Source organism: Monomorium pharaonis, chromosome 1, assembly GCF_013373865.1.
Source record: "Monomorium pharaonis isolate MP-MQ-018 chromosome 1, ASM1337386v2, whole genome shotgun sequence".
Classification (NCBI taxonomy): Eukaryota; Metazoa; Arthropoda; class Insecta; order Hymenoptera; family Formicidae; genus Monomorium; species Monomorium pharaonis.
In genome coordinates this window covers 7349361-7373324 of record NC_050467.1, presented here as the reverse complement: position 1 = coordinate 7373324, position 23964 = coordinate 7349361, and the positions used below count along the sequence as shown (strand labels likewise).

Here is a 23964-nt window from a genome sequence, read left to right as displayed (position 1 = left end):
AAAAAGAAATTAAAGCTTCAAATGTTTACTTTAAGAATTTATTTAGTAAAATTTTGCGTAATAATTTTTTTCAAAATGGCGTATGACAAAGCGAGAGCATGCGAAATTGAAAAATATTGGTCCAAGTTTGCGACGATTCATGGCGTGAGGCAAGTATCGCAACTTAATGGGATAAAAAGCATGCGATAGTACAGAGTTTTCCCTTCAAAATGCTTTTTTACTCGTCTCGATACGATGATTTTTCGCTGAGATATGCGCATTTAAAGTAAAAAACTGCCTTTTTATTTAAATGCGCATATCTCAGCGAAAAATCATCGTATCGAGACGAGTAAAAAAGCATTTTGAAGAGAAAACTCTGTACTATCGCATGCTTTTTATCCCATTAAGTTGTGATACTTGCCTCATGCCATGGATCGACGCAAAATTGGACCAATATTTTTCAATTTTGAGTGTTTTTGCTTTGTCATACGCCATTTTGAAAAAACGTATCACACATAACTGTGATATAAAATTTTTTTAAGTGGCAATCCGAATCTTGAAAATGCTTCTTGGAAAACTTTGTTAGCTGTATTAGGTGCTGAGATATTCAATTTTGAATTTTTAACAATGCCCAATTTTAACTATCCCAGTAAACAAAAAGTTGTCTTAAAGCGCTCATTAAGTTAACTTTTATATGATGAAAGATGTCTTTCGGGATATCTAAAAGATATCTTTTAGTATTACTAAAAGATGTCCAATGTCCATCCAAAAAGTCGTCTTTTAGACATCCAAAAAGTTGTCTTTTAGACATCTTAAAGAGCACTTTTGATCTTTATAATCTCTTATGGAAGTTATCTAAAAGTCAACATTAAGAGAACTAAAAAGATATCTTTAGGTGGTCCGATATAGGGTTATGTAACCCTAATGATTATAATCGTAACACATTACATACGCAGTAATAATAAGTTAGAATAAATACAATTTTTCTTTAAAAGAATTAAAATATTATTTAAATACATTTCTTTTAAAGAAAAAATGTATTTATTCTAATTTATTATTACTGCGTATGTAATCTATTACGATTATAATCATATATATTTATATTTAATTATAAATATATATGCATGGTAATAAATTTAATAGGATGGTAAATTTTTATTTAACAAAATTGATTATTTTTTATTATTACAAACCAAGTTTCACATTACAAGTTTATATAAACATAGTTTATATCTCTTACAAGTTTATATATATATATATAGATATATTAATTAAAGTAAAATATTATTTTTGTATATATAAAACAAAATATCAAAAATTCAAAAATATTAAAAATAAAGTAATATAAAATCATATATAACGTTAAATATGATTAGTTCATTGATATTGAGTACATCCAGATTCATAATCGCTCACTAAGTGGCTATAGTATTATAATAATTGTAGGTGGCTGGTTCTTATTGATAAATAAGTAATTATTTATAAATAAGTAATAAAGGTATACCTTTGAAGATATAATCCAATAAATCACCTTCAATTGCTACTTATAGCAGCTCAGTGAGCGGTTACGCTTTTGTATGTATAATACTCAATATTTACTATGTCTACACATTACAAAAACATCACATTTAGAAAATTATAAGCGTATTAAACAAAATAACTTATACGATCACTATACTTTTGCAGCCAAAGTTGTATTCGTTTTCTCACTATTTCATCCATAGTAGAAAACTTTTGCGTGATATAAGCTAAAAAGAAATAATATAAATTAATGTAAATTTATTAATTGTACACGCACGTGTACAAAATTAACCTTAGAATGGTATATCTATATTTTTCAACCATTAACGTTTTACTGGGTTAAAAATGTACCCCGTTGATTCCCAAACGTAGTATGCATTGAAGAGATAAACTAAAATCATTATTATGCTACATGAATTTCTTTGTCTTTTTATAGCAAAGACGATAGTGTAATCGGCAATAATATTAATTATTATTAAACATGTGAAAAAATAATTTAAACAAAATAAAATTAGAAAAAATCGTAAAAATTACTTTTTTTCAAATTCGCGTTGCATAACAAAAATACTCCGGTAAGCCATTCTAGGGTTAAGAAATTTTTTAAAAATTAAAGGTAACTTACCACTTATTATGTTTGGAAAATTATAATTTGAAATCTTGGTTTTGTTAGGTTTTTTAATAATCTAAGTACATCGACTTGCTAACTCATCGGTCATAATCACTGACATCATTTTTTTATAGCTTTGTCGAAATTATCGCCTCCAACGGTAATCATTTTTGCTTCCTAAAACGTAACATAATTAAAATTTCTAAATAAAATTTAATACGTTTAAATATTTTAAATAAATAACTCATTACAAATTGTGATTTTATCTGTTGTGAAGAGGATTTATTAATTTTTTACATACACGTATACTCAACTGTAAATTACAATTATAGTAAAAGTTACAAAAAATGTTTAATAAATTAATTAAAAAATTGAAATATAAAAATGTGTAATTATGAACTAATATGTAATTTAATTATGTATATATATATAAACACAAAATTGTATAGTGTACAGGTTAGAATACGTAAATAAATACGTAATTATATTTACCTCATATAATAATGCACGTGTTAATAAATAATTTATTAAAAAGATAATTATGTACGTATCAAAATATTAATAAAAATTCATGCACAAAATATTTATTAAAATTACATTAAAAATATAATATACACGATACGTATCATACATTAGAGCAAATATTAAACAATTATACTTACTAATCTTTTTGATATGTTTTTTCATGCAGTCTTCGACATTTTTCCTTTTCAACATAATTATATTATTAAATTAATATCTCACGTATATACACGATGACTGTCGATACTTAATACTCGATGACTGCAGTTTTATATTTTATTTTTTCTAGGTTATGTTGTGCAGTACCCTCTCTCGAGCTGCGTTCGGAAAACTCGAGTGAGCAAAGTTCTCTAATTGATGTCTTAAAGTTCTGTAATTGGACAACTTGAAGACAACTTACAAAAGATGTCTTTAAAGATCACTTTTTAATACGTCAAAAAAGTCATCTTTCAAAAGTGATCAAAAAGTTAAGTTTTGCATGCAAGACGTCAAAAAGATGTCAAATTGACAACTTTATGGACATCTTAAAGAGCTCTTAAAAAAGATAACTTACAAGTCCTCCAAAAGTCATCCGAATGTTTATTGGGTATTGCAAGAATAAAAATTCCGAGTTTCGCTAACAACTATGGTTAATTTTTATTTTAAAACTCGAAACCATCCTCGGATTGTAAGCGTTCGACGTGTGCATGTGTGTTGCGTACCTGACTTCCCACGAATTTTTACTACTCCAGACTCACATTAACACAAGCAAATCTGAGTAGTTACGCGAACAAAGCTTCCCCATTAGGGAATTTTGATATTCGATTTTACCACGTAGAAAAAGTCATTGGGCTGTATCAGTTTCAGGAATTGCGATATCTAATAAAAATAGACGACTTTCATCTGACTATTTCTTATTAAAAGGTTTTACCGTCGGCATTAGCATTACCCAATGTGCACCACAGGAAAGTTGCGCGATCGGAATTTGCACATCACGGGGCTTTGAAAAGTGCCGTTTTGTGTGTGTGTGTGTGTGCGTGTGTGGCGGGGAGGTGTTTACCTCAAGGATAAGGACCCCTTGGCTCGTCTCTCTCTCTCTCTCTCTCTCTCTCTCTCTCTCACGCATAGACTCACGCTTACACACTCTCGCGCTTACATGCACGCACACATACACGCGCGCGCACACACCCAAGAAAGGTTTGGATTCGCAAAATACTGTGGAACTGACGAGCCATGGGGTCATCCTTGAGTTAAACACCCCCCCCCCACACACACACACACACACACACAAAACGGCACTTTTCAGAGCCCCATGATGTGCAAATTCCGATCGTAAAACCTTTTAATAAGAAATAGTCAGATGAAAGTCGTCTATTTTTATTAGATATCGCAATTCCTGAAACTGATACAGCCCAATGACTTTTTCTACGTGGTAAAATCGAATATCAAAATTCCCTAATGGGGAAGCTTCGTTCGCGTAACTACTCAGATTTGCTTGTGTTAATGTGAGTCTGGAGTAGTAAAAATTCGTGGGAAGTTAGGTACGCAACACACATGCACATGTACGTCGAACGCTTACAATCCGAGGATGGTTTCGAGTTTTAAAATAAAAATTAACCATAGTTGTTAGCGAAACCCGGAATTTTTATTCTTGCAATAGTTAAAATTGGGCATTGTTAAAAATTCAAAATTGAATATCTCAGCACCTAATACAGCTAGCAAAGTTTTCCAAGAAGCATTTTCAAGATTCGGATTGCCACTTAAAAAAATTTTATATCACAGTTATGTGTGATACGTTTTTTCAAAATGGCGTATGACAAAGCAAAAACACTCAAAATTGAAAAATATTGGTCCAATTTTGCGACGATCCATGGCATGAGGCAAGTATCACAACTTAATGGGATAAAAAGCATGCGATAGTACAGAGTTTTCTCTTCAAAATGCTTTTTTACTCGTCTCGATACGATGATTTTTCGCTGAGATATGCGCATTTAAATAAAAAGGCAGTTTTTTACTTTAAATGCGCATATCTCAGCGAAAAATCATCGTATCGAGACGAGTAAAAAAGCATTTTGAAGGGAAAACTCTGTACTATCGCATGCTTTTTATCCCATTAAGTTGCGATACTTGCCTCACGCCATGGATCGTCGCAAACTCGGACCAATATTTTTCAATTTCGCATGCTCTCACTTTGTCATACGCCATTTTGAAAAAAATTATTACGCAAAATTTTATTAAATAAATTCTTAAAGTAGACATTTGAAGCTTTAATTTCTTTTTTAGAAACCTTTCTATCTTTATTACTCGCGTAGTTATCGTTATTGGAAGTTTAGTGATTTTTTGACAAATTTTAGGTGTACCGCTTTTTTTTCGAGTGAGTGTATATAAAACATTATGCTAGTTACTTGCTAGTTTGAAGAAAAATGGCGGATGTGAGAATACCTACTTTTCTAGTGCTCTAGTTTAGAATCTGGCAACCCTGGACCTTAGGATTACGGCGTTATGCACATTTCCCCTCCACGATCAAGAAGATTTGAGAAGATTGCCACGGTCACACTCACGGACTCACGACACTCACGTTCTCATTCTCATTTTTTCGCGGCTCATCGGCATCGCATGGTCTTGTGCTTCATCTCGATTTTACTACAGATCTACAAAATAGTTATGGCGGAGAATAAGGAGCGCACCTTTATTATGGTTAAACCAGACGGCGTACAACGTGGTCTAGTCGGCAAAATTATTCAACGATTCGAAGAAAAGGGTTTTAAACTCGTAGCTACGAAGATGTTGTGGGTAAGCGATGTTTGCGTGTAATTTTATATTACAATCGCATCTTAACTCTAAAAGATTGATAAAGAATTTGTGAATGGGCCACGTGGCTTGGCGAGATCATATCTCGAAATTTATTAATTTCGGTTAATAATTAAAGTAATTGTTTTTCTTATTTCACGAACGTTCTACTGTACACACATAGTCAATAATGCTTCTTTTTTTTAAGTTAGCTACATTTCGTACTTTGTATAATGTATGTTTGATTGGTAATTGTTCAGTTTAGGGGGCCTGTTCCTAAAAATCGATAAAATTATGCTCATTCGACGGGTTTTTGCACGAAATAAAAGAATCTGGCAGAAAAAAGCGTCGCTCTGCCTCGTTTAGCGAAATATTAATCGTTAAAGTTGACTACTCACCAGGTTAGAATACCTGTCATATCATGGGGTAACCCATGTACAATGCAAGCTAAGTAAAGTCCACATGGGTTAGCGACTTGGATGAAGTGGGTGCGGGAGGAGGGGCCGAAGGCCCCCCCTTGCACCCCCGTGTGTGTGTGTGTATGCGTGCAAAGCATTCTCTGCACCATATGGGTTTGCAACTTTCGACGCAACGATAGGTATCCTAACCTGATGAGTAGTCAACTTTAACGATTAATATTTCCCTTATTGAGGCAGAGCGACGCTTTTTTCTGCCAGATTCTTTCATTTCGTGCAAAAACCCGTGGAATGAGGATAATTTTATCGATTTTTAAGAACAAGCCTCCTAAACTGAACAATTACCAGCAAAATTGCCAATAATGAGATTAATTAATCAATAAATTAAAAAATACCTTATGTAACGCGTGTTCTACATGAGATATGGAACATAGTTAACTTAAAGTGAGAAAGTATGATTTACAACTACATATATATATACTGGCAATTTTTAGAATAAGTATTTCAGAAACAAAATATAAAATAAAGCATGTATCAGATTACTACTGAGAGATTGTAAATTAAAAACTAAATTTAAAAAATTAAATTTAATTAGTCAAAATAAAATAGATAAGGTCAAGGTTTATTTGATTGATTGACCTTCTAATTTTTAGCTTACACATGAAAGGCTTTTGTATGAATTTTACATATTGAAACAATTTTATGCCAATTTTGTAAAAATTGTAGCTTGCATTATTAGAACTTTTGATTAGAAATTTTGATATTTTAGTTCTCAATCATTTTCAACCAAATTTGTAGATCCTCTTCTAATTTGTATTTTATTTTTGTCACAGAGAAAGGGGGAGAAAAAATTTAAGAAGGTATTTTTAGGATAAGAAAATTTAAAGATTTATAGTATTTTGAAGGAATTGTATTGACGTAGATTCTTCTTCTTAGTTGCTACTTTATGACTGAAGTTTCGTGATTTCATGAGCATATATTTGTGATTTAGATAGATATAATTAATTTTTTATTATATTTTAAATATATAACCTGGATTGCAAATTAAAAATTAGGTACAATAGGGAGGAAAGAATAACAGGAGAGAGGATATACCACGCAACATGGCTAAATGTAAGGAGGAGGGGGGGATGTCACAGGTCACTGTGAAGTTGACATCGCAACTTTCTGTATCGCAAGTTTTCATGACAGTTTTACTTGCACCCCAAATAGTTCTAGAGCTCCTGATAAGTTTCAGAAATAATTTCGTTGATTTAGTTTAAAAAAATAAAATTTGAAGTTATGAAGTGCTAATTTTTTCTGGCACCTCACTAGTAAAAAACAAAAGTTGTATCAATAATTCTACTCGCACCCGCAATAGTTCTACAGTTCCTGGTAGATTTTAGCAATAGTTCTGTACATTAAATATATTTAAACAATTTTTTGATTTGATCTCTGGTATCGCACCACAAGAGTAAACTATCACTTTATGGCGAGTTTGACATTATGGAATTTTTGACAGTTCTGCAATAGTTTGCAAAAGCTTTGGAATTATTATACAGATCTGTCAGAAAATGCTATAAAATTGGTTGGAACTCGCCATAAAGTGGTAGTTTACTTTTCTGGTGTGGTGTCATTGGTCAAATTAAAAATTGTTAAAAAATGCCTAAAGACTGGAAGTGTCGACGAAACCTACAAAAAACATTGGAACTATTGCAGAACTATCAGAAGATGCCATACAGTCAGCTGGAATTTTCCATAAAGTGGTAGTTTACTCTTGTGGTGCGGTGCCAGCAGTCAAATTAAAAAATTGTTTAAAAATGCCTAAAGGCCGAAACTGTCGACGAAACTGACAAAATGCGTTGGAACTATTGGAGAATTATCAGAAAATGACATAAAATCGACTGTGGAACTTGCCATAAAGTGATAGTTTACTCTTGTAGTGCGGTGCTAGTGGTCAAATTAAAAAATTGTTTAAATATATTTAATGTATGGAATTATTGCTAAATCTATCAGGAACTGTAGAACTAATGCGAGTGCAAGTAGTACTGTTGATATGACTTTAGTTTACTAGTGAGGTGCCAGAGGATATTAGCACCCCATAACTTCAAATTTCATTTTTTAAACTAAATCAACGGAACTATTTCTAAAACTTATCAGGAACTCTAGAACTATTTGGCATGCAAGTAAAACTGTCATGAAAACTTTCGGTGTGAAAAGTTGCAGTGCCAACTTCACAGTGACACGCCACAGGCCATTTTTTTTTATTTGTGTGACTATTAAAGAAGTAAGAGAGATGTCCGCGTGTATACATACAAAAGAAAAGGCTGCCGATAACTAACAATATTTTCTGGCTACCCACATCATTTAAAAAGACCTTACACTTTCTTCTGTTATTCTTTCCTCCATGGGTACAACCAATAAGAATAAAATCGATTGAGATTAAAAATATAAAAAACATTTAATTTTTTAAATTATTCTAATTCTTAATTTGCAATTTTTTTAATTTAATACATAAGATTGAATAATGCTTCAAGAAAAAGCTTGAAGTTAGTTGCATTCTAAACTTTCTATAGCACATATCTCATATAAAATATGGACCACAGCTGTTCAATTTTATACAAAAACGCATTATTGAATTATTTTAGTATAAATATTATTTTAATGTTTAACTTTTTTCTCCCTTTTCTCTGAAATTAATTCCATTTTTCAATAACTCATTAGAATTTTTGTTTCGTTTAATGTATGTATGTAAATTTTGTGTGGGGCGCACATACTTTAGGTAATACAGGTAGAAATACATTTCCTATTATTGACAGAGTTAAATACAATTATGTAGTAGAAAAAATTCATACGGATTATAGAAATCCAGTAAGTGCAATCTCTTTCTAGTTGCAAACCGCTCACATTGAAATAATTGAGCAACGTCTGCATACCTTTTGTGTAGATTTGATACCGCATATATTTATGCAGCTTATCATCTTCAATGACATAGATATCTTGAGTGCAGCTCAACCTTTAGCAATTCATTATCTTTTTTAAATTGTTTAAACAATTTTTATGCTGTTTTTTTATTAATAATACCACACATGTTACAAATGTGTTTTGCTCCAAGTTTAAATTTATAAAACCAGAAAGCATGATTTTTAACTTTTTGGTATCCATTTTTAACTTCACATAAACAACAGAATGTTGAAACAAATAAAAGCTGCATATAACATCCCTTTTCTACAAAATGCATGTTATATCTATAATTGCAAATCTCGAAGTAATTGTCTCTTCCGCGATATTGATTAGTTCTCTTGTTGCGCTTTGTGTTGTGAGAGTAGCTGTCACTGAATTTTGACAGCTGTCAAATTTGTATAGATGGTTATCTATATAAATTATCGTTGTAAACGATACTTCGTACGTTGTACGAAAAATGGCTATAGAACATTTTTGTAGGAAATTAAATTTCCTATTAGATATGTATTTTTAAAAAATTTTTACAATTTTTTAAAATAAAAAAATAAGCAAAAAACGGTGGCAAGAAATAATAAAAATTTGCAAAAAATTCCAATTTTTACATTTTTGTTTATAACTAATATTTGCCTTAATAGGATCGACTATAGGCTTACAAAAATTTAAAGTATACATTATAACGAACAAAATGAGCACACGTTAAAGTATTTTCCATTAATAGTCACCGAGATATCGTTGACGGAAGTTAGGCATTTTTACTTAGTTTTTCGCTTTTGCGGTTAGACGTGAACGAAAAGTGTTATAGGAATGAACCTTTTTAATGTTATTTTTTATGTACATTGAATGTATATATACTAAAAAAAATTGTTAAACAATTCTTTAAATATGTTTCTCTTGAGCAAAAGAAACGTGTTTGTCAGCTTTTAAAAAAATTACAGTTGCAATCGAGGAAAAATTTTAAATATATAAAACAATTAAAAAAATTTGATTTTTTAAATATAACAATATAAAATGTAGTTAATAAAAATTTTATTTTTGATCTTTAAAAATAAAGATCAAAATAAATTATTTTGTAAATATATAAATAATTTACATTAACAAAATTATTGTTTTATTTTAAATAAAGTGTTCCTTTATTCAAACAATTACATATTTTGTAATATATTCAAAACTCGCTTCTTGTTTGGATAACCAATAACTTATATAAATATGTTGAATTGAATTGTGCTTAATAAAAGCGTTTGACAGCTGACAAATTGAAATCATTAAATTATATAAATTACAATTATTTAAGTATTTTTACATATAAAATTGTGATAAAGGAGATTTGTCATTATGTGATGAGCATTGCCGACAAATGGACACAGTAAAATTTATTTTTTGTAATAAAAAATTCCACGCAATAATCATCCAAATCTCAATATTATTTTTGTTGTCAGCAATTGAAAAAATTAACTTCTTTATATGTTAACTAGTCTGGATTTATTTTGATAAATTGGTTACACAACGTTTTGGTCAGACGCCTTCTGGTCTTTATCAAGTGTATAATTTGATTACTTCGTTATCATCAACAATGTCAAAACACACTTGATAAGGGTCAGAAAGTGTCTGACTGAAACGTCTTGTAACCAATTTATCGAAATAAATCTGCCAAACTAGTCAAGATATAAAGAAGTTGTTCATTAATTTCCCCAATCATGTTTTTAAGAACTTATAATAGTATTTTAAAGATAAACCTCAAAATTGAGGTTTATCAATGATTAATCAATGACAAAAAAATTTTGATTTCAAAAAATTTTGACTCTGAAACCATCTGCAAACAAAACGAATAATTTAGTTTATAATGGCTTATGCAATATATAATAAACGACCAGACTTTGCTATAATTTTAGATAAATAACTTTTAAATGCGTAAGGACCACTACACAAACTCTTTTACATTACGCTATGTTAAGTACACTATATAAACCTAAGCTTGTACTTAAAATTGAACTTAAATCAATGAACAAAGAAATCCTTAATGTAAATTCTTTAGGTTTTGTGTTAAGAATTTCTTTGAATTTCGTGTACCTAACGTAACGCGTTATGGAAGAGCTTGGCAGTGACCCTAAATAGACTCAAATAAACTTGTACGAATATTTATTAGAGTTTTATTAGTATACGTTAAAAAATTGATTAAATTTATAATGTTACTTTCTTATCAAGTTTGCAAATAAATATTACAAAACGCGATTTTACATAAGAACCAAAAGTAAACGAAAAATTTAATAACTTTTATCAATAAGAGAGTTGTGTTTTGCATGTGTATTTAACATAATAGAACATAAAATTTTTTATATTTTAAAATATTTTAAAAAATATATTTGTTAATGCTTTGAAATAACATTTTTTAAAAAGAAGAGTAAGATGAGAAAATTTAAATGCAGGCGACATATTTATTTAGGAAATATAATTTTTAATTATTTTAGAAATACAATTGAACTTTAGTACACTACTACACTTATCTAAAAGATATACAGATTTTTTTACATAATTTTAGAAATACAATTGAACTTTAGTACACTTATCTAAAAGACATACATATTTTTTATACATATTTATATTTGTACATCTCTAATTTACACATTATAAATATATTTTTATTTTAGCCTTCTGAAGATCTCTTGAAGAAACACTATGCTGATCTGGCATCGAGACCCTTTTTCCCAGGTTTAGTCAAATACATGAGTTCAGGACCAGTGGTGCCGATGGTAAATTTATTATATAATATATAATAATAAAATAATTAAAGTTTTCCAAAATCAAACAAATCTATTTTTTAAAAACTTGTATTATGGCATCAAATCGTCCTCTATAAGTAGTGTTGCATCATACAATTTTGTTTTATAAAAATTGACCAAAAAACGTGAAATAAATAGTAAGTTTAATTTTTTGCAAGAATTAAACAAGTCTACATAACAATGTGTAGACATTTTGTTTTTTTCTTTTAATTGAAATCTTAAAATATTAATGAAATCTTACAACTTTGTTTTTATATGAGTTTATATATTTGGAGAAAGATTGTGATATTTATGTCATCTTAAACAATAAATGGTTTAAGATGACATTTTTGTTTTCTAACAATTTAACTTGTGGGCTGGTTTATTTTTTGTAGAAAATTGGATAATTAAAAAATAAAATCTCAATTGCAATTTTTGATTTTTGATTTTTATCTTATTTTATCACTTATTACTCTTTAAATTTTTTCTATCTGTTGAATATTCTTTATATATTGTTAATATGTTAACAAATTTAAGCTTTAACATCAATGATGTCTTTTGAAAAAATTTTCGTTATATTTACATGTATTTACATGTAATCGCTGTTTTAGGTCTGGGAAGGCTTAAATGTCGTAAAAACTGGTCGCGTGATGCTGGGCGAGACAAATCCCAAAGATTCTGCGCCTGGCACAATTCGTGGCGATTTTTGCATACAAGTTGGACGCAATATTATCCATGGCTCTGATTCAGTCGAGTCAGCCAAAAAGGAAATTGATCTATGGTTTGGCGAAAAGGAAGTGATCGACTGGACGTATGCATCTGAAAAATGGATCTACGAATAAAAACTTAACGAAAACTAATTTTTTAAGAAGTTTCTCCAGTATTTCCTTGGAGTCTTCCCAAACTGACTGCCAGTACACAAATGGACCGAATCGTTTAAGCGAAAATAACTATAAAAAAACATGTCCTGACATTTGTAAGAAATAAATAAACAGTTGCTAAACTTTATTTAAAACTGAAATATAAAACTGGTTTGTAGGATAAAAAATTATTAGTTATTGAAATAATTTTTATTGATATGTGAATAGAAGATATTGTAATAAAATGTAGCATGTATGTGTGAACAGACAATTCTCATCAAAATTTGAAGCTAATTGAAAATGAGAATCTATTAGCAAAATAATTGGTTTTAATTGTAAACTAAATTTAAAATTTTTTAAATTAAAAGCGTTGATATTTGTAAAAGAAGATTAAATTATATAACTAAGTTTTTGAGTTTATTAAAAGTAAATAATAAATTAAATAATGTGCTAAAACTTGGAAAAATGGAACATGTGTGAAAAAATTGTTCCGATTCTTGAAGAAAAATGTGGAAAAAAATTAAAATTAGCTTTTGCATTATACAAAAAATATCAAAAGAAGAAAGGTATAGGAAAAATTAAAAATTAATTACAGAACTTTACAAGTTGCGAAAAAATATAAAAAATAGTCAAATCTTATCAAAAAACCTTATATATGTAATACTCATATATTGCTAGTTGGGCTTGGAAGAGGGCGAAAACATTACGGTGCGACTTGATGTTTTGGGCACCTTGACAGTTTTGGGCACGCGCAAAAGTCGCTCCCACTACCGCGCGTGCCTACTAATCATGTGCCACGCTTGTGTACAACGATGAAAGTACATGATTTTCACTATCTCTATCTCTGATTTTACTCACTCCTATAAAATAAGCTCGACGTTATATATATAATAGAAGATCTTACAACAATATTCTCAGTATATTATGTACGGTATATATATATTTACAATATGGTAACCGAAATAAAGAAATTATTTTGTTATTTTTGGTAACGTTACATTTTTTGACGCTAAAAATAAACTTTAAACATTAAAAGATATTTAGATTGTAAAAGTAAATTCTAAGAATGTACGAGAAATAATATACTAATTTAGATATAACAGGTCCGTTCTAATAATATACGAATAATGATATAGAAAATATAAGAATATTCTCAGTACATTATATACGGTACATGTTCACAGTATGAGTACAGGATATTCTAATGATATCATGTGCTATGTGGGTGTCGACTTTCGTTTTGATATCGAAACGATGTTTCGAGAATCTATTTCTCATTAGAAAATTTAGAGATTAAAATTACTTTGATTTATTAAGCGAGTTTAGCTCAAGCTGGCTATAATAAATTAATAATATAAATAATAATCTTGTATTTTTTAAATTTAACTGTCTTTTATCTTAAATAAGCCAAAAATAAAGGAAGAATATTTTCACTTTCCCAACTCGAATCAATGGACGAGTTCAAGTCAGCAAAACGGCTAGGTCTGCTTGCCGAGCAATTAAACATGATTGTTTTTCAACTTCGGATCCAATCAATCATATTCAACTGCTTGGCAACTGCCTAGCCTAGAGAGCCTCTGAGGGAGAGAGTGGCAAACCGCGTCTCTTCTGATTCGATGAGAGCGTTAAGTACGCGGTCACATGATCAGGTTATCGCTCTCTCTCTCTCTGAGGCTCACTAAATAGACAGAGAGACCGCGTCTTTTCTGATTCGATGGGGGCGTTTACGTGATCAGTTTGCCACTCTCTCCTTCAGAGGCTCTCTAGCCTAGCCGCTTTGCTGACTTGAACTCGTCTATTGATTCGAGTTGGGAAGGTAACAGCAAGATCTGTAGATGAACGGGAGGGGAAGGAAGGTCTTCCCACTCATATTTAGTCATTTGGTCTCAAAATGGCCGGAGCCAATACGATGTATCAATTCCACCTTCCCCTTACCACTACTCACTCACTCTTCTCGTACAACAAACACCACACATACACTTTACGATTCCAAAATGGCCCTTATGCGATGACCTTCCTTCCCTTCCCGTCGTTCATCTACAGACCTTGGGTAACAGTAGTCTTCCTTTATTTTTTACTTATTTAAGATAAAAGACGGTTGAATTTAAAAAATATAAGATTATTATAAACTTTTTCGCGTTAGAGCCCCCGCACATACTTTTGCATAACGTATGTATGTACATAAGGAAATTGATTTGTCCATAAGCCAAATGCATAAAAAATTCAACCAATCGAATTTCTTATGCATTTATGTTATGCATTATACAAAAGTCTGTGCGGGAGCCCTTACGCGTAACCAATCAAAAACGTTACGCGGAAAGATCGCTCTCTTTCTCTTTCCCTAATAGGTATCTAATATTTAATTTCTATTCCTAATATTTCCTTTATTGTGCGCAGGGCCTTACATCGAGTGAGTCCCAGTCGCACACAGTAATAAACGGACACCACCAATCAAATTCTATAAATTCATCCTAACCCTAATTAACCCAGAAATCTGATTGGTGGTGTCCGTTTGTTACTATGCGCATTTGGTCTAGGGAGAAATAAAAGATCGGAAAAACATCTATTAGACGTCGGAGACATCTACGTCTAAAATAACGTCTAGAAATATTTGATTTAGATGTAATGTACTTTTGTGTTATTGTTTTGTTTAAAACCTACAATAGTAGTCTTTATACAATAACAATAAATTATTAATAAAAATTATTTTAAGCTGCAAGTTATTTCTCGATGTCTAATAGACATCTAATAGATGTCTAAGTGAATGACAATAATTTTGAATAGACGTCGCGTTACTTTTTAAATAATTAATGCAATTTTGTTCATTCCCAGACAACACACAATATTTAAAAAATATTTATAAAATATTTATTATTTTATAAATATTTTTGTAGTGTTAGATTTGACAGATTGTAAAGATTTATCATAAATTTAAAAATATTTATAAAATATTTATAAATGTTCGAAAAATATTACTAGAAATCTTTATTTTTTATTTACCATAAATATTATATAAAATATTTAGTCTATATTTTAATAATATGTTGAATAAAGATTTTTTCTTCATGTACCCAGACAGCACACGGATATCCATACGACATCCATAAGACGTCCTTAACGGATATTAAGGATATCCACAGAACATCCGTTTTATGTTCTTTGAACATTCTATGGACGTCCATGGGATATTGGTTTATGAAACTGGTGGACATGCTATATCCGTAAAATATGTCCGACAGACGTCCTATGGACGTTCTATGGACGTCCTATGGACGTGATAAAAAGCGGCATTCAAAATTAAATTTTACATTAAATAAAAGGGTAAAAACAGAATAAAATATATAAATATAAATATTTATTTCAGAAATTATATTATTCTTTCGATAGATTATACATTAAACAATTTTAATTAAATAAGTATCATACGTATAATATTAATTAAACAATCAGCTTAAAGTATTTTGTAATTATCACACACATATATACAGGGTGTTTGGTAAAGATTTATGCAATTTTTATAAGCAGGTAGAGCGCATTAAGCTGAACAGAAAAGTCCTCATCGTTTTTTTATTTCGCGCATTTAAAACGAGATTCTTATTATATATGTATTCATTTGAATTTTGCACATTTCTGTTCAGGGTATCTCTATTAGCGGGGTGCGGGAGGGAGAGAGCCAAAGGCCCTCCTTGCACCCTTGCGCGCGCGCGCGCGCGCGTGTGTGTGTGTGTGTGTTTTCTTTATAGTACGCATTTTCTATACCTATTTTTTACGCTAATCTTTTCTGAGATACATAATGAAAGCTTTTAAAATGTTGAGGGGAAAAAAAGCTTTTTTTTTTCATGATAACCAAAATAATAGGTTTACGTAAAAAATGTATATAACCTTTTTGTAGAGCTTTTTATGAGCTTCATTTTTTGTTTGAAACTTTTTTCTCTAAAATCAATATTTTCAGAGATATACAGTAAAAATGTTTGCAACTTTAGGAAGTAATAAAGGGCAAACAAAGCTTTGTCGGCGAAAATCCTTTTAGGGAATTTCTTCTCTAATCAAGAGTAAGCTTTGGTTAAAATTTCAGCGTGATCGGAGGTTTCACCTTTTCGGAAGTTTATCCACTTTTTTTAATGAAAATAAAATTTTCTAACGACAAAAAGTATGTGTGTACGTGTACATACATGTGTACAAACAAATATCAGTTCTAATGCTTAAAGAAGCAATTACTAAAGTTATTTTTTTAAATAAATAATGATTATTTTTAATAAAAAATATTTTTTTGATGATAGTCTTAAACGTTGTAAACTGTCATTATAAATTTTAAAGAAGCTATTTATCATGTGCTCAAAAAAAATTTATACTTCTTTAAACAACATTAGAAAATTTTATCGATTAAAATGGAAATAACAACCAAATAAAATGTTTGTTTCAACTTTATATTCTTAATTAAAATTAAATAACGAGGATATTTATATTTTTAATAAAATTAATCCTTGTGATAGACTTATAATACATGGAAAAACTTGTGGAAAAAATTACTATGGTAAGTAGTAAACGCGTGCTAAGGAGGAATTATGAAAATTTTTATTATGTTCTTCATCAAATTACGATAATATTTACACTACTTATATGATATAATTCTCTGAAATTTCTTCTTACAGTTCGTGGTTACTACCATAAATAATAAATCATACATAATTTTACTATAAAATTTTCTCCGTGTAGATTTACGAATATATGAATTTATTAAATGTTTGAACGAGCAAGCGAGCGTCGGCCGAGCATCTATCATCATTCTCGTTAAAGGAGAATTTGTGGTGGAATATATTAGCGAATTGATCAATCAGGCAGAGGCAAAGGCACACAATAAGATTCTTTGCTGCTCTTGTAACTTATAATTTCTGAAAATTTTTAGGATTCTTACCTGACTGTGTAAAACATGCCGATAACCAACGAAAACCTATAACCACTACTACGGCCATATTGCTTTTTAGTTCACTTGTGCATGCAGATGGTGTTGGTGGAGCGAGTACAAATAAGGATAGCATATGGACATACAAAGTGGTCCATTTTAGGATATCCCTTCAATGTCCACAAATGTATATCCTATGGATATCCTTATAAGGTCCATGGACATCAGGACAAGAAATGGACATAAAACGGATATCCATAGGATATCCTGTGCTGTCTGGGTATATAAAAGAGAGCGTTCCAGATGCGCACAGATCAAAACAGACACCATCAATTAGATTGCTGAGTTAGAGTTAGGATAAATTTATAGAATTTGATTGGTGGTGTCCGTTTCGATTTGTGCACATCTGGGACTCACTCATATAAAATACGTATAAAATATTTATAATATTTTTAAAAAATAAATAGAAGTAAATATTTATAAATATTTATCATAAATATTGTGTGCTGTCTGGGTTACGCATTACTTTTTAAATAATCAATGCGTTTTTTTTTCATTACACATTACTTTCTAAATAAATGAGATTTTTTTCATTTCGGATTACTTTTTAAAATAATTAGTAACAAATAATTACTTTTTAAAAATTAATAAGCAAAATGCATTATTTTTTAATTTTTTGAATTTTCATTACTCTGCATGGGAGTATTTTATTTCCTAATTAATTTTATTTAATTATTAAAAATAAATTAATTCTATTAATATTAATTAAAATTAATTAAAAAATAAATTACTCCTATGTAAAAGATTATATCTATTAATTATGTATTTGATTCTGCGCAAAAGTCCCAGGTAGCAAGCCCACGTCATTTTGACGTCCCAAAATGGTCATATCTGGTCATATGTCGTCAAAATGACCATTTTTTACATGACCTAAAATTGACGTCATGATGATGTCATTTTGAAGTCATATTTCAGTCTTGATCTGACGATTATTTTCCCAGACAGCACACATTCAAAATCGGGACATAAAGACGTCATTAAGACGTATTTTAGACACGGTCTAAAGCGATGTCTATACAATGAGATTTAAGGCGTAAAGCATAAGCATATTATATAAGCATATTATATTCAACTTTAAGAGAACTTTTTTAAGAAAATATTTAGATATCTTGGAAATAATTTCAAAATGGTCAAATTAACCATTTGAACGCTTCAAAGTCTTAGTGCTAAATAGATCACAATTTCCATCAAATTATAAAGGTTATAGAAAAAGTTAAACAATGAAATTAATAAATAAATAAGTTAATGCTATTTATTTTTAATATGTTTTGCAAAATTTAATAGCTTTTATAAAAAATAATATAATTGCGACAGTTTATAACACATAGGTATATGTAAACAATAACAAGTACCCATATCGATGATTCAAACTGGCGTAGCAGATAGAGTACAAGGTTTGTAATCCTAAGGTCCCGGGTTCAAAACCTACCAGCGGCAAGTAAGAGTAAAATAAAATAATATAATTTAAATTTAATTAATTAATAAAAATTCGTCCCAAATTTAGTATGTACTGTTGATAAGAATAAAAAAAATATTTTTATTTTATTTTTTAATCTCTAGTTGCAGTTTAAAGATATCCGATTTAAGAAATCTTTTAGATATTAGTTTCATGATATCTTTCTGTTCTCAAAAAACGACGCATTGGTTAACATTCTGACATTATATGTTATCTTTTAGAAGTCTCTTTATGTTATCATTTTCAGAAACAGGATATTTTTTAGAGATCTTTTTGACAACATATTGTTCACGTCATTCTATGACGTCAAAATACGGTACATTTCATGACGTCAGGCATTTGTGACATTTGACCGTCATTTTAACGTCATAAGGACGTCATTTCGTGACGTCAAGAATAGTCAGTAAATGACCATTTTGGGACGTCAAAATGACGTGAGCTTGCTACCTGGGTTAGAGCCACCGCACAAGCTTTTTCGTAACACGTTACGTTACGTTAAGTGCTCCATAAACCTAAGTTTGTACTTAAAATTAAACTTACATCAACGCACAAAGAAACTTCCCAGTGAACACATTTTATAGCGACAATATAACATGGAAGTTACATGTAATTTAACATTGTTATTCTTGTGATATGTAGGTGCTATATGACATAGAAATAACCTGTTACGTAATATTTGTTATACGCAAGTGATATAGCTGTTATACATTGTTTTGGCGTTATAGTTATTTAACAAAAATTGTATAATTGTAACAACACGTTCGTACCAATGTTATTACGGAACGATGCATCGTAGTTGACTTAGAAATCAGACAACATTATAACATCCTGAATGACAGATCTATTTGATAATAAAAAAAATTATTATAAAGATAATATTTTTAAAAATAATGGTTTGTCTACAATTACTGCGCACAAAAAATGCACAAAATTGAAATTCATCACGTGCTAAACAAAAACAGAATAATAAATGTATACTATTCAATTTTTCTTAGAATTATGATCTATATAGTTAACCATCTAATTAATCATTTGAACGCTTTAAAGATTAGTGCTAAATAGATCGCAATTTCCATCAAATTAATTATTAAGGTTATAGAAAAAGATAAATTTAACAATGAAATTAATAAGTAAATAAATTAATGCTATTTATTTTTAATATGTTTTGCAAAATTTAATTGCTTTTATAAAAAATAATATAGTTGCGTCAGTTTATAACATATAAGTATATGTAGACAATAACAATTAAGTACCTATATCGATGAGTCAAATTGGCGTAGCAGGTAAAGTACAAGGTTCGTCATCCTAAGGTCCCGGGTTCAAACCTAGCAGCGGCAAGTAAGAATAAAATAAAAAATTACATAATTTAAATTTAATTAATAAAAATTTATTCTAAATGTAGTATGTGCTGTTGATAAAAATAATTTAAAAAAAATGAAATTTTTATTTTATTTTATTTTTCTTTGTAACTGTTGTGTAACGGTTAGATAACATGTAATTATAACATGTTATATTGCTGAGCCGGAAATTGTAACTTACATGTAAGTTACGTGTAATTTCAGAGTAACGTAACCTGTTATATTCGGTTACATTGCTGTTACACTGCTGCTATATTACTGTGTTCACTGGGTTTTAACGTAAGTTCTTAAGTTCTTACGTTAAGGATTTCTTTGTGCGTTGATTTAAGTTAAATTTTAAGTACAACTTAGGTTCGTATGCAGTACTTAACGTAACGTAACGCGTTATGGAAGAGTTTGTGCTGTGGCCCTTAGACCTCCATTAGATGTCGTCAAAGAAGTCTATTAGACGTTGTGTGGATTATTGATAGAGACTTCACGAAACCTCGGTGGATGACTGGCGGATGTTTTGTGGATTATTAGTAGAGGCTTCATGGAGCCTCGATAGATGATTGACTAAATAAAAATTTAAAATAAAAATTTCATTTTTTAAAAATTATTTTTATCAACAGTACATACTAAATTTTGGACAAATTTTTATTAATTAATTAAATTTAAATTATATTATTTTATTTTGTTACTTGTCGCTGGTGGGTTTTGAACCCGAGACCTTAGGATTACGAACCTTGTACTCTATCTGCGGTAACCCGACAATTTCCTCAAAAAATGGAGGAGTGATGTTAGTACTAACGAAAGTCCCTAAACACTAAATTTTAATTTTTGTGTATTAGCAGGTTATTTGACATTATATTGTAGATTCATTTATTATTTGTATTTGCACCGCGCATATGTTTTCGCGCTGACAGATTTATTACTGATGCAGTTTTACTAATCACAAAAATTAAAATTTAGTGCCTACGGACTTTCGTTAGTACCAACATCATTCCTCCATTTTTTGAGGAAATTGTCGGGTTACCCTATCTGCTACGCCAATTTGACTCATCGATATGGGTACTTGTTATTGTCTACATATACCTATATGTTATAAACTGACACAATTAAATTATTTTTTATAAAAGCAATTAAATTTTGCAAAACATTAGAAATAAATAGCATTAAGTTATTTACTTATTAATTTCATTGTTAAATTTATCTTTTTCCATAACCTTAATAATTTGATGAAAATTGCGATCTATTTAGCATTAATAATTTGAAGCGTTCAAATGGTTAATTAGATAGTTAACTATATAGAGCATATATTATAAGAAAAATTGAATAGTACGTTTATTATTCTGTTTTTGTTCAGTACATGATGAATTTAGATTTTGTGCATTTTTTTGTGCACAGTAATTGTAGACAAACCGTTATTTTTGAAAACATTATCTTTATGATAATTTTTTTAAATATCAAATGGATCTCTCATTCAGAATGTTAGAGTGTTGTGTGATTTCTGAGTCAACTACAACGTGCATGGACGGCTCAAAAATCGGACAGCATTGTGATATCTTTTATGAGACATTAAGCTGATATCATTTAGCTGATGTCATAAGGATAACATTTTCAAGAAACTTAAATGAAACTTTTTAATGAGATATCTCAAAGACCTCTCTTAGTAAACGTCTCTGATAAATGTTATCATTTTGACATCATTTCCAAGATATTTAAATGTTTTCTTAAAAAAGTTCTCTTAAAGTTTTCATTGTGACAAACGTGTTTTAGGGTAACTTCCACCATGGAAGTAAATGTTCCATAGAGCTATGGAAGTTTAATGGATCCCTAATGGATGTCTATCTAACTTCCATCATGGAAGTAAATATTCCATAGAGCTATGGAAGTTTAGTGGATCCTTAATAGACGTCTATCTAACTTCCACCATAGAAGAAAACATCCAATGGAGCTATGTATGTTTAATGGATCCCTAATGGATGTCTATCTAACTTCTACTATGGAGGTAAACCTCCAATGGAGCCATGGAAGTTTACTGGATCCCTAATGGACGTCTATCTAACTTCCGCCATGGAGGTAAATCTCCAATGGAGCTAAGGAAATTTACTAGACCTTTAATGGACGTCCATCTGACTTCCACCATAGACATAGACGTCCCATGGATCTATGGTTTAATGGACATCCATTGGACATTCACTGGATGCCAATGTTGTGTTCTCTAACCTTTTTTTGCGGTCGGAAGCTTGCAATGTTCTATGTTTGCTGGGAATTTTCTCTTAGAATTTACCTTCAAAATTATGGAAATCAGAACAACACGGATTTCGAAAAATTTTACTATGCCTTTAATGAAATTTAGTAAAATTTTAATAAAAATCTAATTAAACTATTCTGCAATGTAAAATGTTTTGGTTAAATTTTAGTAAAATTTTATCAAATTTTACTAAAAATGAAGTAAAAAATTGTTCAAAGTCCGTGTTGTCACGATTACCGCTGATTTTGAGGGTAAATTCTAAGAAAAAATTCTCTCCGTATTGAGGTAGATCTATTATACATTTAGGCCTGGTCTACAATAAGTTGTTAGTCGTTGGTCGTAAGAAATGTAACCAATCACAGTTGATCTTAGAGAAGAATAAGTGAATATGATTGGTTAAATATCTTACGACCAACGACTAACAACTTATTGTAGACCGGGACTTCTAATTCAGTTACGCAGAACGTCTATTAGACGTCTATAATAAGGTTGCACAGAACGTCTATTATACACGTCTAAAAAAGGTTACTTCGACGTCTATCTAGATGCGTCTATCGATCCAGCTTAGATGCGTCTGATAGACGTCTGCTCTATGTCTATCCGATCTCGCGTTTCTCTCTGAGGGGATGCTCTCCTTACATATCTATATATAGTTGATCACGCCATATACTTTACGGAAAAAATCCTAGTGAACACAGTAATATAGTAGCAATGTAATAGCAATGTAACCGAATATAACAGGTTACATTATTCTAATGTTACACTTAACTTACATGTAAGTTACAATTTCCGACTCAGCAATATAACATGTTATATAACATGTTATTTAACCGTCATATTACAGTTACATGCGTTCCGTTTCACGCATGATACGCGTATTTTGGTTCTTAAAATGATAACATAAAAAGACTTCTAAAAGATAACATAATGATGTCAGAATGTTAACCAATGCGCCGTTTCTTGAGAACAGAAAGATGTGAAACTGATATCTAAAAGATTTTTAAAATCGGATATCTTTAAACTGCAACTAGAGAAAAATAAAATAAAATAAAAATTTCATTTTTTAAAAATTATTTTTATTAACAATACATACTAAATTTAGGACAAATTTTTATTAATTAATTAAATTTAAATTATATTATTTTATTTTATTCTTACTTGCCGCTAAGTTTTGAACCCGGGACCTTAAAATGGAGTAAGTCCCAGATGTGCACAGTAATAAACGGACACAGAACAAATGCGCTCAGACCAAATGCGCACGGACCAAATGCGCACAGTCGCAAACCTGTGGTGCAGAGAATGTTTTGCACGCACGCACGCACGCACGGGAGGGGTGCAAAGAGGGCTTTGCCCCCCCCCCTTCGCACCCACCCGTCGGTAAAGGTGCCCGAAAAATCGCAACCCATATCGTAAGTTTGTTGGTTAATGTGTTCGTTTGATCTGTACGCATTTAGTCCGTGCGCATTTGGTCCATGTGCATTTGGTCCGTGCGCATTTGGTCTGTGCGCATTTGGTTTGTGTCCGTTTCACTCAGCCTGCTGTGTCCGTTTATTACTGTGCGCGTATTTTTTATAAAAA

At 30.3% G+C, this 23964-nt stretch overlaps 1 protein-coding gene and 2 long non-coding RNA genes across 6 annotated transcripts; 1 reads left to right on the top strand and 2 right to left on the bottom strand.

Moving 5' to 3' along the window:
* Positions 1 to 1318: 1318 nt before the first annotated feature.
* Positions 1319 to 3683, bottom strand: LOC118648870. Of its 4 annotated transcripts, none has more exons than XR_004965466.1 (5): positions 3669 to 3683; positions 3183 to 3487; positions 2770 to 2999; positions 2123 to 2284; positions 1319 to 1727 (listed from the first exon to the last, which is right to left on the bottom strand). It is a non-coding gene; the product is annotated as an uncharacterized LOC118648870 (long non-coding RNA). The 4 variants fall into 4 exon arrangements; XR_004965465.1 differs by lacking the exon at positions 3669 to 3683 and adding an exon at positions 3558 to 3575; XR_004965464.1 differs by lacking the exon at positions 3669 to 3683 and having other exon boundaries at positions 3183 to 3602.
* A 1422-nt stretch (positions 3684 to 5105) lies between these two features.
* Positions 5106 to 12528, top strand: LOC118644243 (nucleoside diphosphate kinase-like). The gene is made up of 3 exons (XM_036295353.1): positions 5106 to 5401; positions 11403 to 11504; positions 12125 to 12528. The coding sequence occupies exons 1-3, from the start codon at positions 5111 to 5113 to the stop codon at positions 12353 to 12355; spliced, it is 624 nt and encodes a 207-aa protein (XP_036151246.1). The 5' UTR covers positions 5106 to 5110; the 3' UTR covers positions 12356 to 12528.
* On the bottom strand, positions 5472 to 7224 carry LOC114255604. Its single transcript, XR_003626838.2, has 2 exons — positions 5797 to 7224; positions 5472 to 5674 (listed from the first exon to the last, which is right to left on the bottom strand). It is a non-coding gene; the product is annotated as an uncharacterized LOC114255604 (long non-coding RNA).
* Positions 12529 to 23964: the final 11436 nt, after the last annotated feature.

What these genes read in the sequence shown, in the direction of transcription:
- LOC118644243 (XM_036295353.1), top strand. Translation starts at nt 5,111, where the DNA reads ATGCACATTTCCCCTCCACGATCAAGAAGATTTGAGAAGATTGCCACG. An exon ending in TAGCTACGAAGATGTTGTGG is followed by an intron (nt 5,402 to 11,402) that starts GTAAGCGATGTT and finishes TTTTTATTTTAG; the next exon opens with CCTTCTGAAGATCTCTTGAA. An exon ending in CAGGACCAGTGGTGCCGATG is followed by an intron (nt 11,505 to 12,124) that starts GTAAATTTATTA and finishes TCGCTGTTTTAG; the next exon opens with GTCTGGGAAGGCTTAAATGT.